General features: G+C 39.9%; 1 protein-coding gene across 1 annotated transcript; it reads right to left on the bottom strand.

Annotated features, from left to right (window-relative positions):
* Positions 1-720: 720 nt before the first annotated feature.
* fntb (farnesyltransferase, CAAX box, subunit beta) lies at positions 721-24,179 on the bottom strand. Its single transcript, XM_086264692.1, has 12 exons — positions 23,769-24,179; positions 21,956-22,020; positions 18,672-18,744; positions 16,459-16,550; positions 12,087-12,233; positions 11,194-11,277; positions 9,486-9,572; positions 9,234-9,363; positions 4,506-4,638; positions 3,853-3,964; positions 3,625-3,739; positions 721-1,191 (listed from the first exon to the last, which is right to left on the bottom strand). Exons 1-12 carry the CDS (start codon positions 23,865-23,867, stop codon positions 1,024-1,026), a joined length of 1,305 nt encoding a protein of 434 aa, XP_086120818.1. The 5' UTR covers positions 23,868-24,179; the 3' UTR covers positions 721-1,023.
* Between the last annotated feature and the right edge of the window lie 887 nt (positions 24,180-25,066).

The raw sequence follows: 25,066 nt of genomic DNA, 5'->3' as shown, positions 1-25,066 counted from the left end.
TGTGATCTTTATGGGGGAAAGAGTTAAGTAGCTGTCTTAGTACTTTGTCCCCATTTGTCCTGTAATCATGGACTCGACACAGTTTGCTACCTTTTAATTTAATTTTAATCCTGTTTTGCTGAGCTTCAAGTTAAAGGGAAATTACACAGAGTGCGATTATACACTCGCCAGCCACTTTGTTAAGTACACTAGTACCAAGTTAGATCCTCCTCTAACAAGTTGGTGGAAACATCTAACATGTGACTCTTGCCCATATTGACATGATAGCATCAAACAGGTGCTGCACATTGGTTGGCCGCACATCTACGATGCAAATCGCTTGTTCAAACACATCCCAAAGGTGCTCTGCTGGATTGAGCTCTGCGGACGCCATTTGAGTACAGTGAACCCGTTACATTCACGAAACCAGTTCGGGATGATTTCGGATGTGTGACACAGTAGATACACCATACAAGTGTGGTCACAAAGGGATAGACAGAATAGTATGTGGCATAAAAAAAAAGCACAGTTTGAATTTCAGGAGGTTGTTTTGACCATGCCTGTGTGTGTAAATACACCAAGTTGCTGCCCTATTGTTGGTTGCTTTACAAAAGCAGTGGAACTGGTGTACCTAATGAACTGGCCAGTGAATATAATACGTGTATAACATACAAACTCAGAAAAAACACCTGACCGACCCCCTCAGCACCCTAACACCATCATGAGAAAAGCTCTAACAAGTTTTATTAACCTACTGAAACCTTATAAAGTTCCACCTTTATTTCAGAGAATGAAAACAGACAATGCAAGCAAAAAAAATAAAAATAAAACATATTCAACTGAATGTGAGGCTGCCCTTGCAAAACCGTTGACCTTTATTTGGGGCAAAATTCAGCACTGGTCTGCAGCGAGGGTCAACTATCCCGCTTGTCCACAAAATACCTGACAACAGCTTCCCGGCTCAGGGGCGATCCCCAGAGTTGGCTGATTTTTGTTATTTTGTTTTTTTTAAAAACGCACAGTGACGTTACTGCTGAGGACCAACTAGGACTGAAGGTCAGCTGATGAGGAGGCAGCAGCAGCATCTGACGGTCTGTCTTCACCGGAGCCTCCCGGCTGCCTGCTGACCTCGGGAACGGGCATCCGGAGAAAGTGCTGCAGGGCCTGAGCCACCTTCTCTGGACAGATGTTGTAAACTGGATGAGTTGGTGCCTAATTGGTCAGAAGAAGAAAACAAAAGATTTGCGAGATATTTCGTTTGTCGCAGTATGTATTTTTTTTCTTATTATATCCCATTAGTGGGTGGAACTGCAGTTTCACTATTATGATGCAGTTTTAACATTTTCATCACAGGAAGCTGCCACCATCCACCGAGACTGTTTTATTGATTTATCTGAGAATTGCACACCACAAAGAAACCCACTACACTTTGAGCTGAAAACACCATAGCTCAGGCACTTTAGGGATACAGTTTGAACCTGGCTGCTGTTTTAACCTACGAGCCGATATGCATATGCATGTGCAAGGGGAAGACTTGCTGTAAACAGCTGTCAGTGCCAGTAATGCAACAGCAAACAGGAAAACAAAACCAAAACCAACTGCCGCGGCCTTTACGTGCAACCACACGTGTCATTTCAGTAGCTTCAATTTTTTTTTCTTTTTTATAAACCCCACTTATTGTAGAGCATCTTTCAGAGCTTCTCATTTTAGAGCTCGCTCATATTAAACCTGACTGCACTGCACTCAATAGTCAGCACGGGAACACCTTTGAGGCGTTTTTGACTCTTTATGCAGGTGCGTGCAGATTAAACCATGGCTGATAAAAGAAAACCAGTACTTTAATTATTTACTGCATGGTGATGAAATGAAAGGGTGCAAAAAAACAAGAAAAAAAGAAGCAGCAGTTACCCTTAAAGAGACAATTATACTGTTAGCTTCAATAGCTAAAGCAAGAATATTTAAGTTTCCCAGTTTTAGAGATACTGGCTGCAGAAAAATGTGCAACTTCTCTTGAAAATAATGGGATTATAAACCAAAAACTGCCCAAAAAGAAAGAAAAAAAAAAAAAATACATATAAAATGTAGTGCAGAAATCATGTCCTGGTTATAAAAAATAAAAATAAAAATTGCCAACCTTCTTAAGCAGTTTCCCGTATGAGCAAGCAGCCGTGTCACTGTGCACAGTTAGTTCTCATCTACTCATGAAGAGCCGCTTGTGTTTGCAACTGCGTGACATGATATAAAAACCTGTATACATACATAATATTTGAGCTCTATTGTTGGTATTTCAGTTTTTGATGCAAAAAGGTCCTAAAACATTGTTTTATTTTAAATGAAACCACCTGATTTAATGCAGAGTTTTCAGCCGAGACTGACACAGACCTTTAGGAATGAATAATGCCATCAAAAATCTACATATGTCGTTAGCTACCATTTCAGACTTGAAACAATTAACAGTAATGTTAATCTCTTTAAACTGCTCAGGAGTTAATTAGTGTAACTCGGTGAGGACTCCGCCCTAACATAACAGCCTTTGGAAAAGCACCTTTTCTGTAAAACCTGTGAATGCTTTAATATGTGTTTCTGTCAAACATGTTCCACAGTGTCCTGTCAGTGGGTCTGCTACAGTCTGAATGACAGAAAACTTGAGATCAAACGGTGACCAGGAGGGTTTGTGCAGACGCCTGCGACCCCAGCGGTTTATTATGATCGCATGGACTCATCTGCTGAGGCATTATTATGCACTAGCTCCACATGCGGTTTCTCATGGCTGCTCTGCTTTTACCACTTATGCTGGACATCCTGCGGTCCCACTTGAGTCCGTTTTCCAAACTGACAGTGAATTGATGACTTATCAGAAAGCCTGTTCTCAAACCTCTGTGCTCTTTGGGAGCCTTGTTGTTGATGTCACTACAAATGCCCTGCATCCCAACTCTAAAGGGAGCAGCTTGTACATTCGTTGCTCTCTTCAGCTTCAGCTGCTATTTCATTCTATTTCAGCTTTTTCTGTTCGTGCGCTTCACCCACCGCATTCTTTAATGGTACCGTTTGTTCCACGAGATTTGGCCCGGCCTACGAGCAGGTGCTGGGATCTCTGGTGGAAAACTGAGCTTCTGATCCAAGTCAGCCTGCATCTTCCAGTCCTGGACAGTATCCAAGAGTATAGCTCCCACTCTTGCAGACTGATTTGCTATACGTTTACCTGCTCTCATATATGCGGTCGGTGCTTACAAGTCCAGGAACAGGGGAAGGGATGACATTCGGGTAATTCTTGTTCTAGGTCTAGGATGACCGCCAAATAACGATGGATGCAAAGCTCTTAGCAAGAGCAACGTACATCCGTGTGTTTCTCAACCATCCCCTTCAGGGTCTCCACTAATGATGACTGAGACCTCACAGAGTTATTCAGAAAGCCAAGGCGGGTCAGACACATGAGTGTGCACTGATTATCTAATCTAACTCTGAGCGAAACAGGAAGGTAGAGTTAGAACTGTAGAACAGCTCATTTAGGATGACATGTTTTAACTGAATGTAAAGACCAGCTTCTGACTCCACTCCCCAACAAGTAACATGTCCTCTATGTAAAATATTTATTACACCCAACATTTGTCAAAGTTTCATATAATGTATATCTTTCATTCTCACCAATCTATTCTCCTCCTTGCCGAGGATCACCTCGTAATGGTTGTCCATGTTCCCAAAGTGCTGTGCTATGGAGAGGCCGCTGAGGCAGTAACACGTGTGGTAAAAATCTCTGGACCTGGACATACCAAGACAATAAAACAGGGCAGTGATGTAAAAACGCTACGCATGAGTAAAGCTGTACAAATATGTAGTGTGTGTGTGTGTGCGCTCAGATGGTGTGGTACTGACTTGCCAGGCTTATCCAGAAGGCCTCCTGTTGGGTTTTGACAGCACAGGAGGATGTACTCCTGCAAGGCCTGCTGCTCAAACATCCACCGCTGCTGACTCAGCTCTGACTCTCCTGAGCAAACACACAGGTCAGTCACAAGAGGGGAAAAAAAAAAAATCCAACAAAAAAAAACCAGGATGATCCCACAGAAAATTCAGACTTCATTTTCAACATGAAAATGTGAACACCTGGCTATTTCCAGTTTTAACATTTTAAAACCCCCCACAGAATAACAATACAAATTATAGTCAAAATCTAAAGAAAAATGACCTCCTAACCACATATTCTCTAATTTTCTGATTTACATTTTAGAACGAAGGACTGCTTCACGACAAACCTCAAGATTTTGACACTGATAAATCTATCACTCACTATTCAAAGAGTTTTGGGTGAAAAACGACTAAAACTGGAAAAATATTCTATCTTTGTTACACTGACATTCATTCAGATCAGCTGAAGTCAGTGGAGACTTGCTGATATTATCATTTCAAATAATTCTGACCAAAAATCACGCTTTGCTAAATTGGTTTTCCTTGTGCCGCTTGATGCTACGGTGATGAGACCTTTCCATTTCGAACTGTTTTAAGAGTTTAGGGTCAAAATGTAAAGGCACCTTCTTTGTATAAGGCTCTGTGGAGTAAAGGCAGGAGTCCAGCTTGCCAGAAAGAGTAGCAGCCGTCCACTAGTTTATTGCAGCGGCCTTGGAAACCTCCTTCAAATCGCATCTGCCTGCTGACCACCCAACGCTGAGGAGGAAAGGTGACAAACACACATTTAAATACGCTGAATTAACAAACAAAGCATGTAGAACTCAAGAACTTCTACTCCTGCACCATCGAGAGCGTCCTGACGGCAAACATCTGCACCTGGTTTGGGAACAGCACCAAGCAGGACAGACGAGATCTGCAAAGGGTGGTGCGCTCAGCCGAACGCATCAATCAGAGCTCCCTGACCTGCTGTCCATCTACACCAAGCGGTGCAAGTCCAAAGCTAGGAAGATTATGATGGACCTCTCCCATCCCAACAATGGACTCTTCTCACTGTTGAGGTCTGGGAAGCGCTTCCGCTCCCTTAAGGCCAAAACAGAGAGAATGAGGAGGAGCTTCTTCCCCCAGGCTATTCGGGCCCTGAACCAGGTGTAGGACTGGACTCTCCCAAACACTTCACTTAAAGACTGGACTCTCACACACGTCACCACACGCACCACCACACATTTCCTATAATCCTATAATTCCTATAATCTTTATAATCTCTTCTGCTATTTGCACATTCTTTACTGTAAATTCCTAAGTTAATTTGTAAATTCTGTAGTAAACTGTAAATTGTAAATATTGTAAAACTTTTCTTCTGTCATTTAATGGTCGGCCATTGTACAGCTACAAGCATTTCACCCCCATGTCATACTGTGTATGGTTGTGTGTGTGTGACAAATAAAATTTGAATTTGAATTTGAATGTACTGCATGTGTTTGTGTCCCTTTAGCTCTGAGTGGAATCGCATGTATACCAACAGCTGAAAACCTCACAGGGTAAGACGAGACAGGAGGCAGGAGCGGACCAGACGGGACCTGATATTTTTCAGAATAGGAACGATTTAGAAAACTGCTGCCATGGAAATTGCCAACTGGTACAATCCAGTCCAATAGGACTGAATAATTATGGGATATTGGAGTTAATACCAGCTCCACTCTGGAAGAAGGGGTGGGGGGGGTGGGGGGGGGGGGTTAATCAATATGTGTATTAAACTACTGCACATCAGTTGCTACGAAGCAAACGTGGGAAAGAAGTATTTGAAATTATTTAATGTCTCATATTAAACTTTATTAAGCTGTATGGAAAATTATTGCATTTTATCTCACAACACAGACAGTGATATGTGCACCGGTGATCAGTAAATTAACGTTGGAGTATCCACCTAAATTTGATAGTGAGTATGTGTGTTTTGTGCAAATTTCCTTCAATTCATATTTTCTGTTATTTATTTTTCACATAATTCCTCATTAAGTCACAGGGTACCATAGATGCTTCAAACATGCTACTGCTTTAGCTTTAATTTCACTGCATCTGGGCGCTGAGATAAAAAAAATATATATATTGAACTTTGATTTGCTGCAGTGGTGGAGAGCGTTAAAATGGCTCTGAAAATTCTGCTGTTTACATAGAGCATCAAATTATCACAATGTATTTGATTTATGATGTGCATTGCATAAGTTAAGGAATTTGTAGGAATATCATTTGTGTTCTTTAATAACCAGCAAGAGCAGACTAAGAAAAAGAACATCATGATGTGTCCCCTTTTCTGTGCACTTGTGCTACAAGCAGCTGGCGTTCATGTTGATGGAGCAGAAAATAATAGTTGAGCAGCCTGCACTTTTTTGAGGAGTGGAGATTACATAACTGTCATTTTTATTGCACAAAAGGACAAGAACGTAACAGTGAAGCACAAAGTACACCCAGGCCAGAAAACGATCCACTCTAGCTAACGCAAAATTGAACTTTGTGTTAGCACGCTGGCTTTGCAGGTGCTTACAAAGCTCACAGAGTGAGTGTGTCCTGTACCCAGCCCAGCAGCCAGAGCCTTCAAGAGGTAACAGAAGCAGTGACGCCTGTAACATTTCCAGCCTCCATTTGTACCTCTACATGTTTCTACACCAGATGAAACTAAACTGCAACACATTTTTATTTGAAGTGCTCTTTGGACCAAATTTGCTCTCAACTTGGTGCACACACACAAAAAAAACTGTCATTTTGTTCTGGTAGCAGCCCTGAAATATAATAGAAACTGCTCAGTTAAGAAAAGAGAAACAAGGGTTAGTCCTAGTGAGTGTCCGTGGGCGAAAGAGTTAATAATGTGAAAATACCCAGGCCATGTAACACAAAAGCTGCTGATCAATGGCTAGGTTATTGGGGGAGCAGCCTAAACAAAGTCAACCCACTCCACCAGTTCTTCTGCATGGACACCAAGGCATTCCAGCTGAGAGATGTAATCTCCCCAGCATGTCCTGGGTCTGCTCTGCCCCCCCCTTAGGACATGTTGGAACACCTCACCTCAGAGTCACCCAAGAGATACTGGAGGAGAGTCACCTGAATGAACAAGCTCCCCACCTCTCTCTTTTAAAGGTTAGAGACTGGCCACATATGTAGTCATCCAAATTTGGATGAGGGAACTAATGGGTGTTTGCGTGCCACAGAGGCAAATTTTAATTAGTGCACCTTCAAAAGGTTTTAAATGTCTTAATCATGTGAGAAGTGGCCGCCTTTACCAAAGAAAGAAAAATGCAAGGCAAAGAAACAACGCGGCTTGCGGTAAAATGAGTATATTTGCCTGGTTGTTCACGGATTTAATGAATTCCTAATGAGAATCTGGACTATGATCATCACAAGATCATTAATAGATCCCCGTGAAAATAAACAATGACACCACGTAAATATGAAAGTTGTTCATTGTGAATTATCTATGTATCTCAGCGTTAATGATTTATGCATTCTCTCACATACAATTTTTAGGTTATGACTCGAGTTGTGCAGCGAGCGAGTCTCGCTGCTTTTGATATTCTCCACCTGGTTTCAACTTACAACCTTTGCTAACCCGCCGCCTTCAGTCAGAGCCATATGCCGGGCGTCTCTGAGGGACGGACAGTGACACACAACACCTTAGAGAGCGCGCTCTGTTGACCTGCCACTTGAGCTAGGTGTTGGGTGAAAATAACTAACGTTGTTTAAAGGTAGAGGGACTTTAGTGCACGCAGGTGTGGAAACAGGTTTACTTCACAGTTACATGCAAATGTGATCACACAGTATTTGAATAAAAGCTAAGGGATGATGACATCAAGTGTTTTATGAGCTCAATAAAATATAAAAAACTGCTGCAGACTGGCCTTCTGGTTACAGCCTTATCATTTTATCTTCTCAGGATGACCTCAAGCTTTGTGTCAGCGAGCATCTGCCCCACTGCAGCTTCCTCGAGCATGACTCAAAAGCTCGACCTGCATCAAAGCTAAAGGGCAGCTGCTCCTAACCTTTTACTACTAAGGAAGAAGGGAAATGAGATTTCCCTGAGGGGAGAAACAAAGCATCCCAACAGTTGCAAAACAAAAACTAATGTAAACCTCCAGAGTGCTCCGAGAGTAACTACATGCACAGATGTTTATTCCACAGTACAGAAAGAGTGATTGAATACACGGAAGCACATTATGGTGCAGCTAAACAACGTAAAGAAGTCATAAAAGGAACATCGGCAGTTTTAGTAGATTCAGGAAGAGTGTAACCCGTGTTTTTCATAGCTCCAGTTTACAGATGTCTCCTAAACAGCTCACATGCAGGTCATTCTTAAGTTACTCCTGTGTAAAGAGGACAGCTACAAGGACTCGGCGAATGCGTTTGTGTAATTGTGCCAGTTTAAACGAGTCTGTGAAGAAAGAGCAGGTTGCAGTTTTCCTGGAAACTGCTTCAAACAAATTATGAGTAATTTATCACAGAAACCAAACATAATCAAACTATCAGAATAAGGAATTTTTTAAAAGCTAAACATTTCTAGGCTGCTCTGCCTAGGTGACATCAATAAATTCAGGCCTCCTCTTTTAGCAAACAGCAGTAACATTCACTCTTTAACTTGGGACCCGCTCACTTCATGTAATCTGTGGTTATTTTGTTGCTTGAAGTCACTGAATACTTATTTCCTTTTAGTACTTCATGATGAAGTTTGCATTACTGCGACGTGCGATTGTGCACAATAAAAGTAACATGTAGTGTAAAGATGTATGCAAGGACAGTTCCTGAGTGACTAATTTTGGGTTTTTCTCACCTTTATTAGATAGTTTTCAGTAAAGAGCAGACAGGAAAGATGCCCAACAAAAGAGTCAAACCCAGCCTGCTGCATTTGGTCTTGCATTATCTGCTTGCCTGCTCAACTACTGAGCTAAACCAGCACCTGACGTTTGGCACTTTTTGTGAATGATTAACTTGGGAATTAGAGGCCTGTGGATGCATTAAAGTCAGTAAATATCATCACAAAGATAGTAAGTATGAGAAAAGCTTAACAATAAGTGGATCAGATTAATGTTTGTCGAATAGGAGAAGGAAAGACTGACATAGAGAGATTTCTCCACATTTTTCAGAAGATGAAATTTTGTTGTGAGTTGCAACATTGTATTTGATTTTTAATGACATTTTGTACTTGCTTCGTCACAGAACTGAGCACCCAACTTTGAAAGCGATAAAACTTTAGCACAAAGCCCCTGTTGTGACTGACAATGATAGCATCTTTTTCTGCTGTTGGGACACAGACTGAGCATTTGAGGTTACAATAGAGAGGAAAAGGCGGGGAGGGAGGATGTGCTCACCAGCAAGGCTTTCAGATCCAGCATGTGTTCTTTGCCCAGGATGACAAGGGCGGCTGTACCACAGAACGTGTAACCGCCGTGTGCCTCCAAACCCGGTACTCCACTTAAACCACCCTCCCAGTTCTGACAGCTAGAAATCAGAAAACCATGTAGTTAAAAAACAAAAAAACCCATACACTGGATTATGTAAAAAAAGCAGGACAAAAATGCTCTTTAATAATTTACTCAGAGTGCTGTGGTCGGTTGTTGTACCTGAGAATCCAGTTGGTTGTGTTTTCAAACAGTTTAGGTGTGAGGATGTTTGTGAGCGATGCTACCGAAGCTGCACAGTATGCACTCCTAAAAAAGCAGAAAAAACAAATCAGGCTGATAAAGATCACGATAAAGTTGAGAGGGAGCAGGAAGCTCTCGCTAAACATCATCATACTGTGTTTTAGGCTGCCAGCAGACCAAACAAACATCCAGTTTGCCATTTATGTTCCCCTGCTGTTCAGTCACAGTCATTTTGACTGTTACATATTTTGTTTCCCTGCAATGTTGAGACTGCAAGGAATCATAACTAAACTAGAATTCAAGAAAGGTGTTTTTTAAATCTTTGATATTGTCAATAAATCACTTGAAAAGCTCAGGTATCAGACGTGCATAAAACTCCTTATTTGGTTGCAGAGATCGTCCAAAAACTCAAAAAGTGTTATATAAATAATCTTCTATCTTTATGATGAACACCTTGGCTATAGTTCATGTGGGTTCACAAAACTATGTTAACTAAATAACTAGAAAGAAAGACTGTTTTAATAATTGGGGTTTATTTGATTTCAATTTCTTTCAAATATGATAACACGATGAACCGATGTGCTTATGTGTGCTGGGAAAAACCTTAAACCAGGTTTGTAGAAAGACAAGTTACTTTTTTTCCTGTTAAGATGTCGAAACAAAACAAATCTGGAGCAACTATGTGATGTTATCACGTTAATATGGACCAGAATCTATGGAAAATGTTTCCAGCATCTTGTTGAATCTATGAAACAAAAAAGGCAAAACAGGATCCAACCTGGAACTGGCAAGCTGTACCTAATAAAAAGTTCCCCTAGAATGTATAAGCCACTTTTTGTTGGAGTACTTTCATCTGGAAAATACATTTAGTGCTGCTCGTGAACAGTGACAGCAGCCAGACTTGTTCGTGGTAATTAAATTGAATGTGTGTTTTTTTTTAAAAGCTAAGCTATATCAGACTTCTAGCAAAAACAGTGAAAACACGAATAAGGCAACTAAATCTTTGCATAACACTGTATATCACCACACTTACACTAACATCAAATCAGAAAATCCTGTAATTACAACCCCTAAAAAAAACTTTCAAAATAAGGATAACTTTGTTGACAGTTTAGAAAAATGTGACAAAAAATGGTTTATCAAAAACTGAATAGCAAAACCTGCCTAAGAGAAAGACAGTTTTAGTAATACATAACGGCACCTCGATGCTAATTGGTTGGAAACAGATATCAGGCTCCTCTGAGAATGAAAAAGTACCTTCTGAAGTTCTTTGTTCAAAGGAAACTGAACCTCAAAGAACAAAACAAAAACATAACAAAAAGCCCCACATAACAGCCTCAAAGAGGAAAAAGCACACACACACATCCGAAATGAGATAAATCCACTATTATGTAAAAGAGATGTGGGCATTTCTCATTATTTCCCCTGTTATCAACACTAAAAGAAAACACAGGAGAATATAAATACAAAGCAGAGTGTGCTTAAGGGGAAATTAGCCTTCAAAAATGACCCCTTTACTGTGATCAACACAGTATGGACACCAAAGATGTTTGGTGTCCAAGCAGTCATCAAAGATGTAGTTAACGATATAAATTTTCTTATGTGATGAAAAGCAAATTCTAAAAAATAAAAACCTACAGAAAAACACAAGGATAGAGGAATCAGAATTTATCTTCTGGGGCCTCACCTGACATCCACCTCTCCACCGACGTGCATCACAAAGGAGCCATCTGGCTGCTTCACTGACCACAAGAAATCTAGCAGCTTCTCCCTGGAGGAAGTCAAAACAGAAGGGGGAGAAGGGTTGATTAGAAACAAGGATGAGTTCATGGTGTAAAGAGGAGGAGGAGGAGGCGCTGTAGATGGAGTGAAGAATAAACAGAGGAGAGAGAGGGCAGGGGGTGGAAGAGTAGCTGCTGCAAATTTAATAAAGCACTAATGCAAAGTCAACACCCGCTGTCTAAATCTGCGTCGCTGCGAAGAAACGGGGATCGCTGCTCGACTGTAAACACGCAAAGCGTCACCTTTTCTCCATCACGCAGAGTCAATTAGGAGAAAAACAACTCATGTAAACAGTGTTTCGAAATGGTCTTATAATGAGCTGCTGGTTAAATAACATTAACATGATCCGTAGCTGCGACAACCCCCTCCAACTGTAAGAAAATGTGTTATAGTGGTTATAGCATAGGAGGGAAATTCAGTTACACAAACAAATTTAAAGGCGTAAATTATGAATTTCAACTACACAGCCACAGTTTAGTTTCATCTTTATTTGTCAGAGAACAAACTGCACAAAAAGATTCATCTCATAGGATAACTGCAAGCTAATTCCAATCTAAAGCCCACAGGCATGTGGACACAATATTAAATAGCCTATAAAATACAAATAAATATCCAAGATACAATAAGAGCACTGTAATAAACTATGCAAGTCTAAAAGAAATCCAATAAATATCATCACATAAATTAGGGGTTGTCTGACATATTAATTTCAAACAAACTGAGCTGCTTTAACGGAAGCTGTTTTGTGTTTGTCATGTTGTCATTTTACCACCCTAGCAGCACACTGTGTGATCATACCTGTCTATAACATTATAGGCCTCATCTGTGCCGATGATGCAGAGGGCGTTGACGGCAGCGTAGGTGGGTGCAAGGTGAGCGTGTTGCCCCGGTCCCCCGGCAAAACCCCCTGTTGGGCTTTGACAGCGTGCCAGAAACTGACACACACTGGAGAGCAAAGATACAGAGGTTATAATATCATTATTTATTTAATATACAAACTGACAACCACAAAGAGCAGCCAAATGGTACTGCATGAATGTACTACAAACACCAGCATACTCTTTCTTACATGCAGGATTGCTGAAATTGCATGGCAGCAATAAAACACTCATTAATTGTATTGATAGTTTGAACAAATGTACTAGCCCACCACCCAAAGGTTTACCCCACAACTGCCCTAAATTAACAGTAATTGCCAAAAATCATATTAATGTTTGTAAAGGCTAATCCAGCAGCAATAATGCTAAAATATAATTACTGTTTTTAATCAATTTTCAAATTCACTGTTTTACTATTTTTTTCAGCTTTTTTGTAAAACACATAATTTATTTATTTATTCGTTTGATTAAGACGGCAAGTTACAGTTACCATTTACCTCAGATCTGTGTCAACACCCAAAGGGTTCGCAATTTTTGGCACGTTTAGGCAATCTGCAGAAATGTATGTTTGCACAGATAATGAGTTTTGATGCTCACTTCCTTGAGTTACACAAGATATTGACACGATTTCTAAAAATAAATAAATAAATAAAAATAATGCTGATATCTAAATACTATTTTTAGAACCAAATATTCAAGGAGGTGTCAAGAAATGGGGATCACAGCCATGTCGTATGTTGCAGTTACACATCTTTAATCACAAAAACCATTTACTACCAGTGATTTGTCAGTGTAGTTCTCCTACATGCTTTATAGCTTTTTTTTAAAAACAGTAAGTGGCCCATTACTGTGGCATGGATAGTGTATTTTTTAAACATTATAGTCTTCAATCTTATTGCAGTTTTCTGCTTCTAATCACTGCATTGCAATGTTTTGCCGTAAACCAAGGCTAACAGTAGAACCTTCAGTAGAAAGGTCTGTTAGCAGCTGCAGATATCGAATACCCAATGTGACAATCAAAATGATATGAAGGTGACGATCACGTTGCTTTTGCATAGAAATGATTAGAAACCATGATTACTTGCATTAGCACATTTTTAGAATATCTTTCATAGATAAAGGATGTGGTATGAGGCTGATAAGCACAAAAATACGTCATAAATTACTCCACTTGGTCATCTGAGGGTCAAGTAATCCTGTACAATACAGATTCCAGTCTGTATAAGTATGTACGTATAGCAGCTTTTCTTTCTGTTTAAAAGTTTGACGCTAATTATTTCACCTGACTTGAACAAACCACTTTTTCTGCACGCTACACAGTTTCCATTTACTAAATAATCACAGCTCCTATTTTCTATCTCAGACCGGCAGAAAGTTGGAAGGCTATAAAACACGCTCCACTGGGCTATTTCACTTTAGCTGACGTGTCATACTGCATAGACCAACTCTACCACAGGTCCCTTTCTTTCCAGCCTCCATGCACCACGCTGCTTCGCTCACAAATGTCCTCTTCATCCTCCGCCATGGAGAAAAATAATAAAACTGTAAGAGTGCTTTGAGCCAAGTGAGTTGGAAGGGAAGCCCACTTTAATTTTGGCCAACCGGTCTGGTGCCAACACTGACCTGAGAACAGTGTACACTTCATAAACCAGAGAAAGCAATCTCTTGTAGGTTGCATTGTTATAGATCGTTGAACAGGGCCAGTGTTTTTGTGTGTGTGAGCACAAAGCCATCACGTTGGTGCCCGGGCAGTGCCAGCCGGTGTGCTGGCACGCCTCACGGTTATAATGAGAGCGTGGGCTGGCAGCCTGGAACGGCGACTCGCTACGTGGTTTGCAGAGTGCTACTTTGACTGGCAGTAATTTAATCAAATGACATTTTGGTGGCAGTGAGAGCAACAGTGTTTGAAGCCGTGTCAGCATAAAAAAAAAAAGTACTTATAAGTACACCTGCCAGTCATGCACAATGTTGTCATCACTTTTAATCACACATATCAGGCATAATAACTCTTGGAAAAACCTTCATTTCACTGCTTCAAACATCAACACCCCAACTTTTTATTACTGCGAGTTTTCTATTACAGAGAATAAATTAAACTTCTTGAAGTTGGCTATGGAAACAAGGACAAGGGATGATTTAACAGCAAAGCCCAGGCCAATGCTGCAGCTGGACAGGGAAAAAAAAAAAAAAAAAAAGGTCATTATATGGTAATTTAATCAACATCTTTCATCTCTTACCACTTCTGGTTCTGTTTTATAAAATGGTGACTTGTGTTTTAGGAAGGGAGCCAGAGGATAGGAGGAGTTTACAGTAACATTGGTACATGTAATGTAGTATAATGTCTGCGTCCAACACCCTGAACCTGTGGTGGGCCACTTGTGATCACGAGGCTCTTGAATAGGTCGCCCGGTGGGAGAAACCTGTCTACAGACAATTGCAGTCTGACTCGCACTGCTGGCACTTGATCCCCTTCAATTCATAACAGTCAGATTCCTGACACGCTGCAGTCAGTCAGAGTCAGTCTGCACCAAGGAGTGTATCCCATGTGTGACATGGACATGGCTCTTTGCAATCGGGGATTCGACTGAACTGGCTGCCAACTGGTTGCATTCTGGTTATATAAAAATAAGGTTGCTGAGCACTTAAACTGCCATCTTGCAGGAACTACATCACTATTTTGGGGGGAAATTTTGGGTCCAGATCTATGAGGTTCCAGCTAGACCAGCGGTCCCCAACCTTCTTTGCGCCACGGACCGGTTTATGCCCGACAGTATTTTCACGGACCGGCCTTTAAGGCGTCACGGATAAATACAACAAAATAAAACCAGTACCGGTACCGAAAAAAAGAAGATTTATTCATAACACACGTGAAAAGACCCAGGAAAACCGAGTTAACGACAAAAACGATAACAAAATACCGATAAAAACCCTGAACCATACATTTCACACCTGAGCCTCAACTCTCGCGGCCCCGTACCAAACGACTCACGGACCGGTACCGGTCCGAGGCCCGGGGGTTGGGGACCGCTGAGCTAGAAGTAGTTAATATGAATTTTTCTGTAGGTAGATGGCAACGGAATTGCAGTGTTTACAATATGTCACAGTTACAAATGAATTTTAAGTATCTGCCAACTTCAATCACAAACTGACAGCAGACCAACTCAATCTTATTGCTGTTTCATCACCATCTTGATGATGCTTTGAAGAAGAAAAATAACCGCAAGTGGTCACAGACCTGGTCCCCATTTTCAAAGCAACCGTTTCAAAGGCAACAAAATCACAAGTTCACACTCATTTTGTTTGTGCCTCAGTATCCAACTGCTGTTTGCCACAGTGTGACTGTAGCGTAAGGAATAAAGTATAAAGGACATTTTAATTGAGCTAATAATCTCTTTTTATTGTGTATAACCTGAGACATAGGAAGAGCTAGTATAACTGTATTCTGTACAGATGTAGTCTGATCTTCTAACTTGTTTTAAGCAATATAACACGTTTAAACACATCTGAAGCATTTTAGAAAAATATGTTGAAATTTTGGGTTTATTCATATGTACAATTATACAAACGTGCATAGCCCCTGGGTCTGAGAACTGAAGCAGATGCCCTAAACCTGCATTCTTTTTCAATGGCCTCTATAGGAAGTCTGAGGGAAAACAGCCTCAGGTTCCTAACTCTGTGACATTTACCACTGTACTTATAGGGTGGTCGGTAATTTCAGATCATATGGAATAAGATAAACTACATTATGTTCATTATTGGAGCCAGAAAGGGTCAAAACTGTAAACCGTCTCCTTTTTAGGGCCTAGTTTAACGTAAGAGTTTGCTACTACTACCAGAAGGGGGCAGTAATGTGTCTACAAGCTGTCTGCAAACTACCAATGATCAACCATAACAGAAAAACACCACTTCCCTAGCTACCAGGAGGTGGACCTGAAAGTTGTGTGTGGTTATATTAGATTTTGCTATACAAAAGAGAAAACTGAAAAGCAAAAAAAAAAAAATGCAGTCATCAAGGATGTTGTGTAGAAATCTTTAAAAAAATAAATGAAAATGAAATCCACTAAAAAACTCTGTTAAGTAAAGCTAGCATATCACAACTATACCATATTTCTACATTTACTATTTATGGATATTTATAAATAAAGGGCGGTGGGGTATTGGTGGGTGGCATCTTCAACAAACCTGCTTTACTGCAATAATTATGAGAACTATGCAAAAAGCAATAAATAACAAAATTCGTTGGCAGTGCACGGGTATTATTTGGCTCCACTCTGTTGTCGTGTGTGACTCACTCTGAGGCGACGGCAGCAGGAATGGGCTCCTGTAGTAACTCCAGACTGTGAAGAATCCAGAAGCAAAGCCACGGTCGGCTAGCATCCAGACACTACTCGCACAGACACACACACACGCAAAATCAAATGGGCATCACATGACCGATTACAGCTATAAATGAGATTGTGAGATCAGCCAGTCAGAGGCACAGATGAGAGAAAAACAACTCTGCCAGACACACAAGGGGCAGGAGGAGGAAAATGATGGGAGTGAGCCACACAGAAACATCATACAAACTCATTTTCTGCAGTTGGTAAATGGACTTTATGATTATGTCTGCCATTTATGATGCAAATATTAGTTGTGTGATGCTTTTTGTGCTGATTTTATTACATATAATTCAAACTCAGTTTGTTCTCTTTAGCACTGCGTACACTTAACTACACAAATTGGCTGTCTGCCTGCTTTTGTGTGATCAAAGGAAACGCCACTGAAATAATGAAGGTACTGAGCTGAAGAAAAGGAGAAACACAAATGCTTTTCTCTCTTCTGGCTAGAGTAACAAAAAGCACACACATTAAAAAAGTAAAAGATAAAAAAAAAAAGCAGTGACTTTGCCAGAAGCAGACAACTATATTTTTTTGGCCAATTGAAAATTGCAGCATTTCTATTTAAAGCAGAGGATAACAATTCGGCATTTTTCCAGAGGCAGTGAGAGTTGGTGTCCTACTGTTCAGCACACGATATTAAGCACACACTCACCAGCCACTTTGTTAGTTACACAAAGCTATTTGCAAAATAGCTAATGCAAATAGCTAATCATTCAAACAATGAATGTGGAATGGTTGTGCCAGACCAGCTGATCTGAGTATTTGAGAAACTGCTGATCGACTGGAATTTTCACACACAATCTTCTCTACAATTTACCGGGAATGGTCGCAAAAATAAAAAACATCCACTCGGTACTAGTTCTCTGTGTGGAAATGCCTCGTTGATGTCAGAGGAGAATGGCCAGACTACTTCGAGCTGATAGCAGGTAAGCAGAAGTGCATCTCTGAATACACAACAAGCTGGTTCTTGAAGTAGATGGGCTACAGCAGGAGAAGACCACAGTGGTTGCCAAAAATGAGGCTCCAATTCACTCGCCAAAAGGCTCGCCAAAACTGGACAACAGAAGATTACTAAAACATTGCCTGATGAGTCTCAACTTCTGCTGAGACATTTCCATCCTGCATTGCATCAACACTTTGGGCTGGTAGTGGTGGCGTAGGCACACTGGGATTCAATTAATACCACCTGAGCACCTGTTCACATTTTGGACAGAGAGGACAGATGGTTTGAAAGAGGAGTGAAACAGGCCATCTATGTCCACTGTGAATGACCATCTTTGAGCAGAAGTTGTGGCTTACGACACCAACTGTCTGCCATCTAAAATCCAGTGTCAAGATCCCTTCCCAGGCGCCTTAACGCCCACTCACACTTTGAGCCATTTGACCACAGTAAGTCACATAATAGGGTGGGGCAAGGTCTCACAATGAGTTCACCCGAAAACTTGGCTGATTGTGACCCAGACCAGTTTTCACACCATGGCTCGTGTGATTAGGCAGAGGATCAGTGGGGGTTCCACGACCCTCTTAGGGACACTCCCAACAGGGCTTAAAAATCTGGGTCTCTCCACCAGTTGCTCTGAGCACTGAAGAAGCTTCTCAAATGAAAGGTGAAACGTCTTCAAGAAACTTAAAGAAGTCCAGAGGCTTTTCCTTCCAAGACCACCTGAGCATAAACACTTACTGAACATTTTTGCTGGCTGCTTACAGCATGATAATTTACCAGATCACAAACTTCAAACAATCTCAAACTGCTTTCTTAAACATGAAAACGAGCTGATTGTACTGAAATGGCCTCCACAGTCATCAGATCTCAATCCAATAGAGCACCTTTGCGCTGTAGGGGAACAGGAGATTCTCATCATGGATGTGTGATGGACAAAACTGCAGCAATTGTGTGATGCTATCATCATAATATGGACTAAAACGTCTGAGCAATGTTTCCAGCACTGAACAGCTCAGCTCTGAAGGCAAAAGGAGTACAACTAATAAAGTGGCTGATGAGTGTAAATACAACGCCTACTTTGATTGAAATACAGGTTTATAAGAAAAAATAAAACTACATCTACATATCTACAACACATAATTTGTGTGTGTTTTCTTTATTTATTAGTAATTTACTTTACCTCATAAGCATCTGATAAATGACGTAAGCCCTTCTTGAGATACTGGTAGTGTTGTTCCCGCAACAACGTTGGCCTGAAAAACAAACGAGGGACAAAAAGTTAAATGTCAAACAACTTGGAAATTTTTTTTTTTTTAAATAAATAAAAACAAAATCAGAAAAGTGTCAGTACTCATAATTTCAAAACTTAGACACACAATTCACTTGTTTTTCTAACATTTGTAAGTTTAAATTTTAAAAAAAGAAGAACTGATTTATGTGTCAAAAATTAATTATTCACCAGGTAGCCCAAAATCTGAGAAACACAAATAAAATGATCGTCTACGCAAGGGTTTGTGATCAAACTCTGCATTATTTATTCACTCGTTTCAGATATTCAGATCCTCAGCAGTCTAATTAGCGACTTCTGTTTATTTCCTTCCTTATTTTTTATTCACTTTCTATTAGGAGAGCTTTGAGGCCTGTCCTCATTAAGAACAAAAAGAAAAAAGAAACCAAAGCCAGGCAAACCAAAACATCAGCTTAGCCTTTCAAGTTTTAAAGTATTTCTCAACGAAACTAAAAAAAAAAAAAAAAGAAAAGAAAGTCATCATGTCTATCATATTTTTCAGCACTGTGTTTTTTTTAATTTGTTGTCGATAGATTTTTATGCATAAAACTCTTTAAACTATCTAGGGAGCAGCACCACAAACCACCCATTAATGCTGTGGTATGTGATACTGGTCCATATCGTATTCTTATCCCGAATAAACATCAAATTAAATTGAGGTAGACATATATATAATATATAGGAAATTAAGGCAAAAACTAATAAAAATAAACATATGAATGAAAGAATGCCTTAAAACACTATAACAGAATGACAGAAACTAAGGAGCCGCATAGTTAATCTTTAAATGTTTGAAGGAAAATTCAGTCTGCAGCTCTTCATAAACATAAGTCTGACTATATATCTGCATCAATGACAACTGATACCCACCCACTCTGATTCTCTGCTTGACCTTTCCACACAGTGTTCGCTACACCTGTTATAATATGCGCTTTCTACCAACACAGAATGAGTCACAGATCACTACATGACAGAAGCAGAGCTCCACATCTAAAACCTCGTCTGTCCACCACACAAATATATGTTCAACCCACCCTTTTAAATGCTGAGAGCTCGACAGGCTACACGCAAGTGTACACAACGAAACCAAAAATTAGTGAACGAAAGAAAACAAAATACAAAATGTACAAACAAAAATACAACTAAAAAGATAGGGGGGAAGAACAAATTAAAGAAATAAATGAATGACCAAACAAATAAATAAATAGAGCAAAAGAAAAAGAAAACGAATGACCAAATGATCGGAAGGAAAAAGAAATTAATGAAAGAATAAAAGCTATGGAAAAAAACAGTGAATAAAAGAAGGAGAGAAAGACTAGATAGAAAGAATAGAAGAACTAAAAGAGAAAGAAAGCACATAAAGAAAGAAAAAATATTACAGGCAAATTATCTAAAGAAATAAACTAATGAAGGAAAGAAAAACAAACAGCCGAACAAAAAATGAAGGCACAACAAAAAGATATTTTTACAGATTGCTGACATTGATTATAGGTTTTGTCGACCCAGCTAATTCAAAGAACTTGCCAAACTTGCTTTGTCGTACCCCCATCAGGACATTTCTGTTAGAGCTTGTAGCTGTGGATCCCTTAACCAGAGGCGCTGAGGGTTAAGACCCTACTTTCAAATCCCTCCTCAAAACTTATTCTTACAGAAAGTAATTTTTAATAATAAAAATGTTCTCATTCCGCCTTTATTTATTCTTAAATACTTCATTTTACCCATCCTGTAAATCACTCACTGTTTTTATATTTCATATGATCCATTTATTATGTCCTATAAAGCACTTTGCAACTATGTTTTAAAAAGCGTATCTAAAAACTTTAAATCTTGCCTCCCACCTGTTTGAGGTCAAGTCCCGGCCAAGGCTGAAAAAACAATTATCACCACTAAAAGCAGGACCTCAGCTGATGAATATCACGGATTCTTTAGTAGTACTAAAATGCATTTCTCCATTGGTTGCAGTACCGCTGACATTCACATCTAGCAGTTGTCATAGAAATGAGATGAGTCACCTCATTGAGAAGCGACGGCAGCTGATAGCAGAAGCAAACTACGTGGGCAGATCTACTCGCCGCTAAGATAACAGCCATCGTGCATCACAGTGCAGCCTTCTCTAATAGCAAACAAACAGCAGGTGTTTGTGGGTAAAAAAAACAAAAAACATAATAACATCTACGGCCAATAATGGTGTTCCTGTAAATGCCTCATAATGGCTGTTCATGTAGTCACCTTTATGAGTGACTGATGAATACGTAATTATTATTGCTATGGCTACACAACGTCTGGCCTACTTGTCAGCAAGAGTCTGAAAATGCACACTTTTCTGTCATAACCAGGCCAATTTAGTGTCCTGGTTTCAGGTAATGACTTTAACAATGTAGGAAACCAGGTCTGAGTCTTTAAAAAAAACAAAACAAAACAACAAAGTAAGATTTTGAGATTTTTATAAAGAGACAAGGCAATTCTACTTTTCTGCTTCAAAAGAGTCACCTGACAAGGAACTCCAAAGAACCCATCCTGTCTCCTTTTTCAAACATCAACATTACCCATAAATGACACAATCCCACATATAGTGAAAAATACTTTGGGATGCACTGAAAATTGGTATTGGTCGACGTTTTCCTTACTGTCTGCTATCGGCCCATTGGCAAATAAATTGCCAATCAATGATGGCAGTGTTTATCACCTACATCCTTACATCTGTAATCTACTTTCCTCATTTTGTATGATGGAATGTGTGATTCTAAAAATGTACTGCAGTGTGAAGGAGGACTTCAAATTGTTAATTGTTCCCCTTGGACAAAAGGAGAAACAACCCCCCTCCTCCTTTAGCGGATATCCAAAATCTCTATAATGAGAGCTCATCACTCCCCGCAAACGGGATAAACATAGAAATTAGTGGGAGATGATTAAAATTCTGGAGCCTACAGGTAGATGTTGGTGCAGTTTAGGGATTGAAAATGTTGGCAGCAACACATGGCAGCATCAGCATTAACATGTCAGAGGGAGAGATGGGGATTTGCAGTTTAATTAAACATTCAAATCTGAAGGTGGTGTTTGATATATGAAGTGTGGAGAACGAGGCACATCACAGGCTGTAGTGGGCTGAGCTGTCTGCCTGAAAAAGCTCACAGACTCTGCTCCATTGTATTCTACAACACACTGCGGATACTTACTGTGGTAAGCTGTGTATTTGCTTGTAAACACTCATGACTTCTTGAATGGATTTCTCCACCTTTTTCTAAAAAAAAAAAAGAGGAAAAAAGCAGCATGTGATTGGTTGTTATGAAGCTTATTTTGAGGGGAAAAAAACATATTTTAGGCATTTCAGAAAACAGGATTATTTCCTATTTAAAAATCTGGACTAGCATCAGCCACAAAATCCAGAAAAGGTGCGATTGATGTGTAAACCCCTGAACATTAACAGCTCATGTGTGTTTTGTGGTCAAAACTGTCAACTCAATCAATTCAAAACATATAACCTCGTATTTGTGCCTTACACATGACCTATATTATGGAAAGTGACTGAAAGAGCGTGAGCTACTTTATCAACGTTAGCAGCCAGGAATATTTAAAACTTCTATCATAATAAAATGGGTAACTTTTGACATTATTTGTTCATGTATAGCTTAATTTAGACCAGGGATGTAAAACATATGACAAGTGGGTGAAAAAAGCCAGCCAAAGGGTCCAATTTGACCCTCTTGAGGGCTTTGCAATGTGTGAAATTTCTTGTGACATCACCAATAGTCACTACTCTTCCTGCTATGGGGATATGCTACAATATGCATACATTTCTGATTGTACTGTTTTTTTAAGTGTATGGTGTCATCAAAAGGGGTAAAAATCAGCAAAATTAGCAAAAGCAACAAGGCACCTAGATGGACACTGTCATTCCACCTGATTGAGTTTTATGTATGTTTGCAGAGACCAGAAACATAAATAGTACATCTTATAAGTTACATCATAACTCTAACATAACTATCATAATAGTTCTTTTAAACTATATATGACCATTTAACAGTGTACCTGTAACCTGTATCTTTTCATTATCTTTTTCTCATTGCATCTTTCTCCTCCTCTTCTTCATCTGCCTGATCCGCCATCACTGCTCTCATTTCCACCTCATTTCCTAAGACAGCCAGGTCTTCATTTGTTCACTTGGCACTTTTAAATGTTTTCCTAAAGTATGAACAAATTCAGGTACTAAAATATTGATAAATCACTGAATTGTGCATACCCACTGTAAGAGACAAACAGTGATTTTGACACCCTGGATTAAGATGTGTGTGCATGCTGCAGCAGCTGTCGCACCTTCCCACACAGACTCGAGAGAAAGATCTCTTCTGGATTGAAAATAGCAAAAACGTACATAACAATAATGTTTGCACCCCCCGAAAAAAATGACAGATGAACTTTTTAGAAATGAGCAAAAACGGCAGTCTGAATCCTAGTTTCCTTTTTTATTGATGCAGTTCTAACTTGTGCCTTGACTGAAGTGATAACTGTTACTGGATCTGATCTAAAATGATTGCAGTGGAGTAACTTTCAAGAACAGTGCCCAGGATGCAGAGATGTTCAGACGCTGTCAGAAATTGACGTCTTATAAGGTTTTTTCAAAATAAAAGCCCTCTCCTGCTATCATGTTTTAATTGGGAAGAAACTAAAGACAAAGTTAGACTTTATGTCATGCCCAGGCTTAACTATTTTAATTAGTTGGCTAGCAGCTAGCTACATTCAAACTTAATCTCATTAAGGAACAAAGCTAGCCATCCATGGGCTAAATGGATAAAGCACGGCGAACTAATGCCCGCAAACAAGTTTCTGATTACTTTTTTAATCAAAGTGCCGACATTTTAGCAATATAACGCATTGTGTGTATGGCAGCTGAGTTTCTGTGCACTTTTTTACACCCAGACTGGAGAGCCGCACGTTAGCATTAGCCACACTGCCTTATAAAAAAAGAAAAGCTAACGCTCGTGTGCTTACCTGCTCCACAGAAGTCACCGTCTCTACCCCGTCATCCAAGAACATTTCTGCCGATTGCTGCTCACGGAAACACCACAGAGGGTTAGGCATGTTGTCCATGGTGGTGAAGGGACCTCTTTAGATGTGCGGACGCTCTGAGTGAAGATATAATTTTGTCGCTATTGGTTTGTTTTGACAGTTCACTCACACTTTCGCTGGACTCCGCTCACTTCCTGTTGGGCGGAAACTGCGTGGATAACTGTTACGGTGTCTCCAAAGGAACAAACTTCTTTAGTGGCGTTTTATTCACTGAACGCGAGAATGTAAAGAAACGAGCGGTGCCGCTTGGAAAAGTGGTAAACATACATTTTAAGTGTTTATGAGCGTGTGTATTGTGACCATTTTAATTTAATTTCATTAACTGGCATTCTGAGAGTCAATGTAACCGCAGGTAATATTCCTGCTGGTAAACTACCCGGTGGGGGGCGGGGGGATACCGGAAATAGTTCCGTTTTGCCTTCCAAATTAAAACTGAAAGTTATTTAAGATAAAAATCGACCACCTTTAAGAAAGGGTTTCACGGTTACATATAACAAATTCCTCTCTCGCCCCTGCGGGCGGTCTATAGTTCAAACTCGTGTCCTCTACCAGACGCCTGGGAGGTTGAGGGTCCTGCGCAGTATCTTGCTGTTCCTGGGACTATATACAATAAAATAGGACTATAATTAATTGCACATTTGTTTGTTGATGTTATGTGCATATGTTAAGAGGCTTAATTAAGCTTTTGCACATTTACTAAACTCTATTTTTAAGGCCCGGTGTTCTGACAAAACGTCCTACTTTGGCAAAACGTCCTACCGTAAGTAGTTTATGCACATTTCTGCTGTCACAGAGTCATTCCAGCACAAATGTAAGGAGGTATGACGGTTTGCCACTTAACCCTTGTATGGTGTTCGGGTCTGTGAGACCCGTGTTCAGTTTTTTTCAAAAGAAAAATTAAACAATTAATTATTTTTTCACGTGTAAATGTGTTGTGTCTTTCCACTCACTCCACTTGATTATAACTGATTTATTTATAACATTTTATATAAAAGAAAAACGAGAAGCACATTAATTCATAAATGTGATCTAACAAAGGTAAAGGGAAAAAATTAACCATGTTTGCTGTTCATATGTCTTGTAATTGGGATGAAGTAAACATCTGTTGAGTAATTTAACATAAAATTGTTTGATAGTGTTAATTTGGAAAGCCAAAACTCTAGCGGGTCCACCAGACCCATGAACACTGGCTGAGTAACAAAAATACGAACACCACACAA

The sequence above is a fragment of the Aulonocara sp. 'chitande type north' Nkhata Bay genome, linkage group LG15 (genome assembly GCF_057382095.1).
Source record: "Aulonocara sp. 'chitande type north' Nkhata Bay isolate Kocher_YH1m ecotype deep benthic linkage group LG15, A_spYH_male_GT1.1, whole genome shotgun sequence".
Lineage (NCBI taxonomy): Eukaryota > Metazoa > Chordata > Actinopteri > Cichliformes > Cichlidae > Aulonocara > Aulonocara sp. 'chitande type north' Nkhata Bay.
Note: the sequence above shows the minus strand (reverse complement) of the source record. Positions and strands in the feature narration are given on the sequence as shown.

Coding starts and splice junctions, on each gene's coding strand:
- fntb (XM_086264692.1), bottom strand. CDS start 23,867: ATGGACAACATGCCTAACCCTCTGTGGTGTTTCCGTGAGCAGCAATCG. Junction 12,234..16,458: donor CCTGCTGCCGTCGCCTCAGA/GTGAGTCACACA, acceptor TTTGCTCTCCAG/TGTGTGTCAGTTTCTGGCAC. Junction 3,965..4,505: donor CAGAGCCTTATACAAAGAAG/GTGCCTTTACAT, acceptor GTGTTTGCTCAG/GAGAGTCAGAGCTGAGTCAG.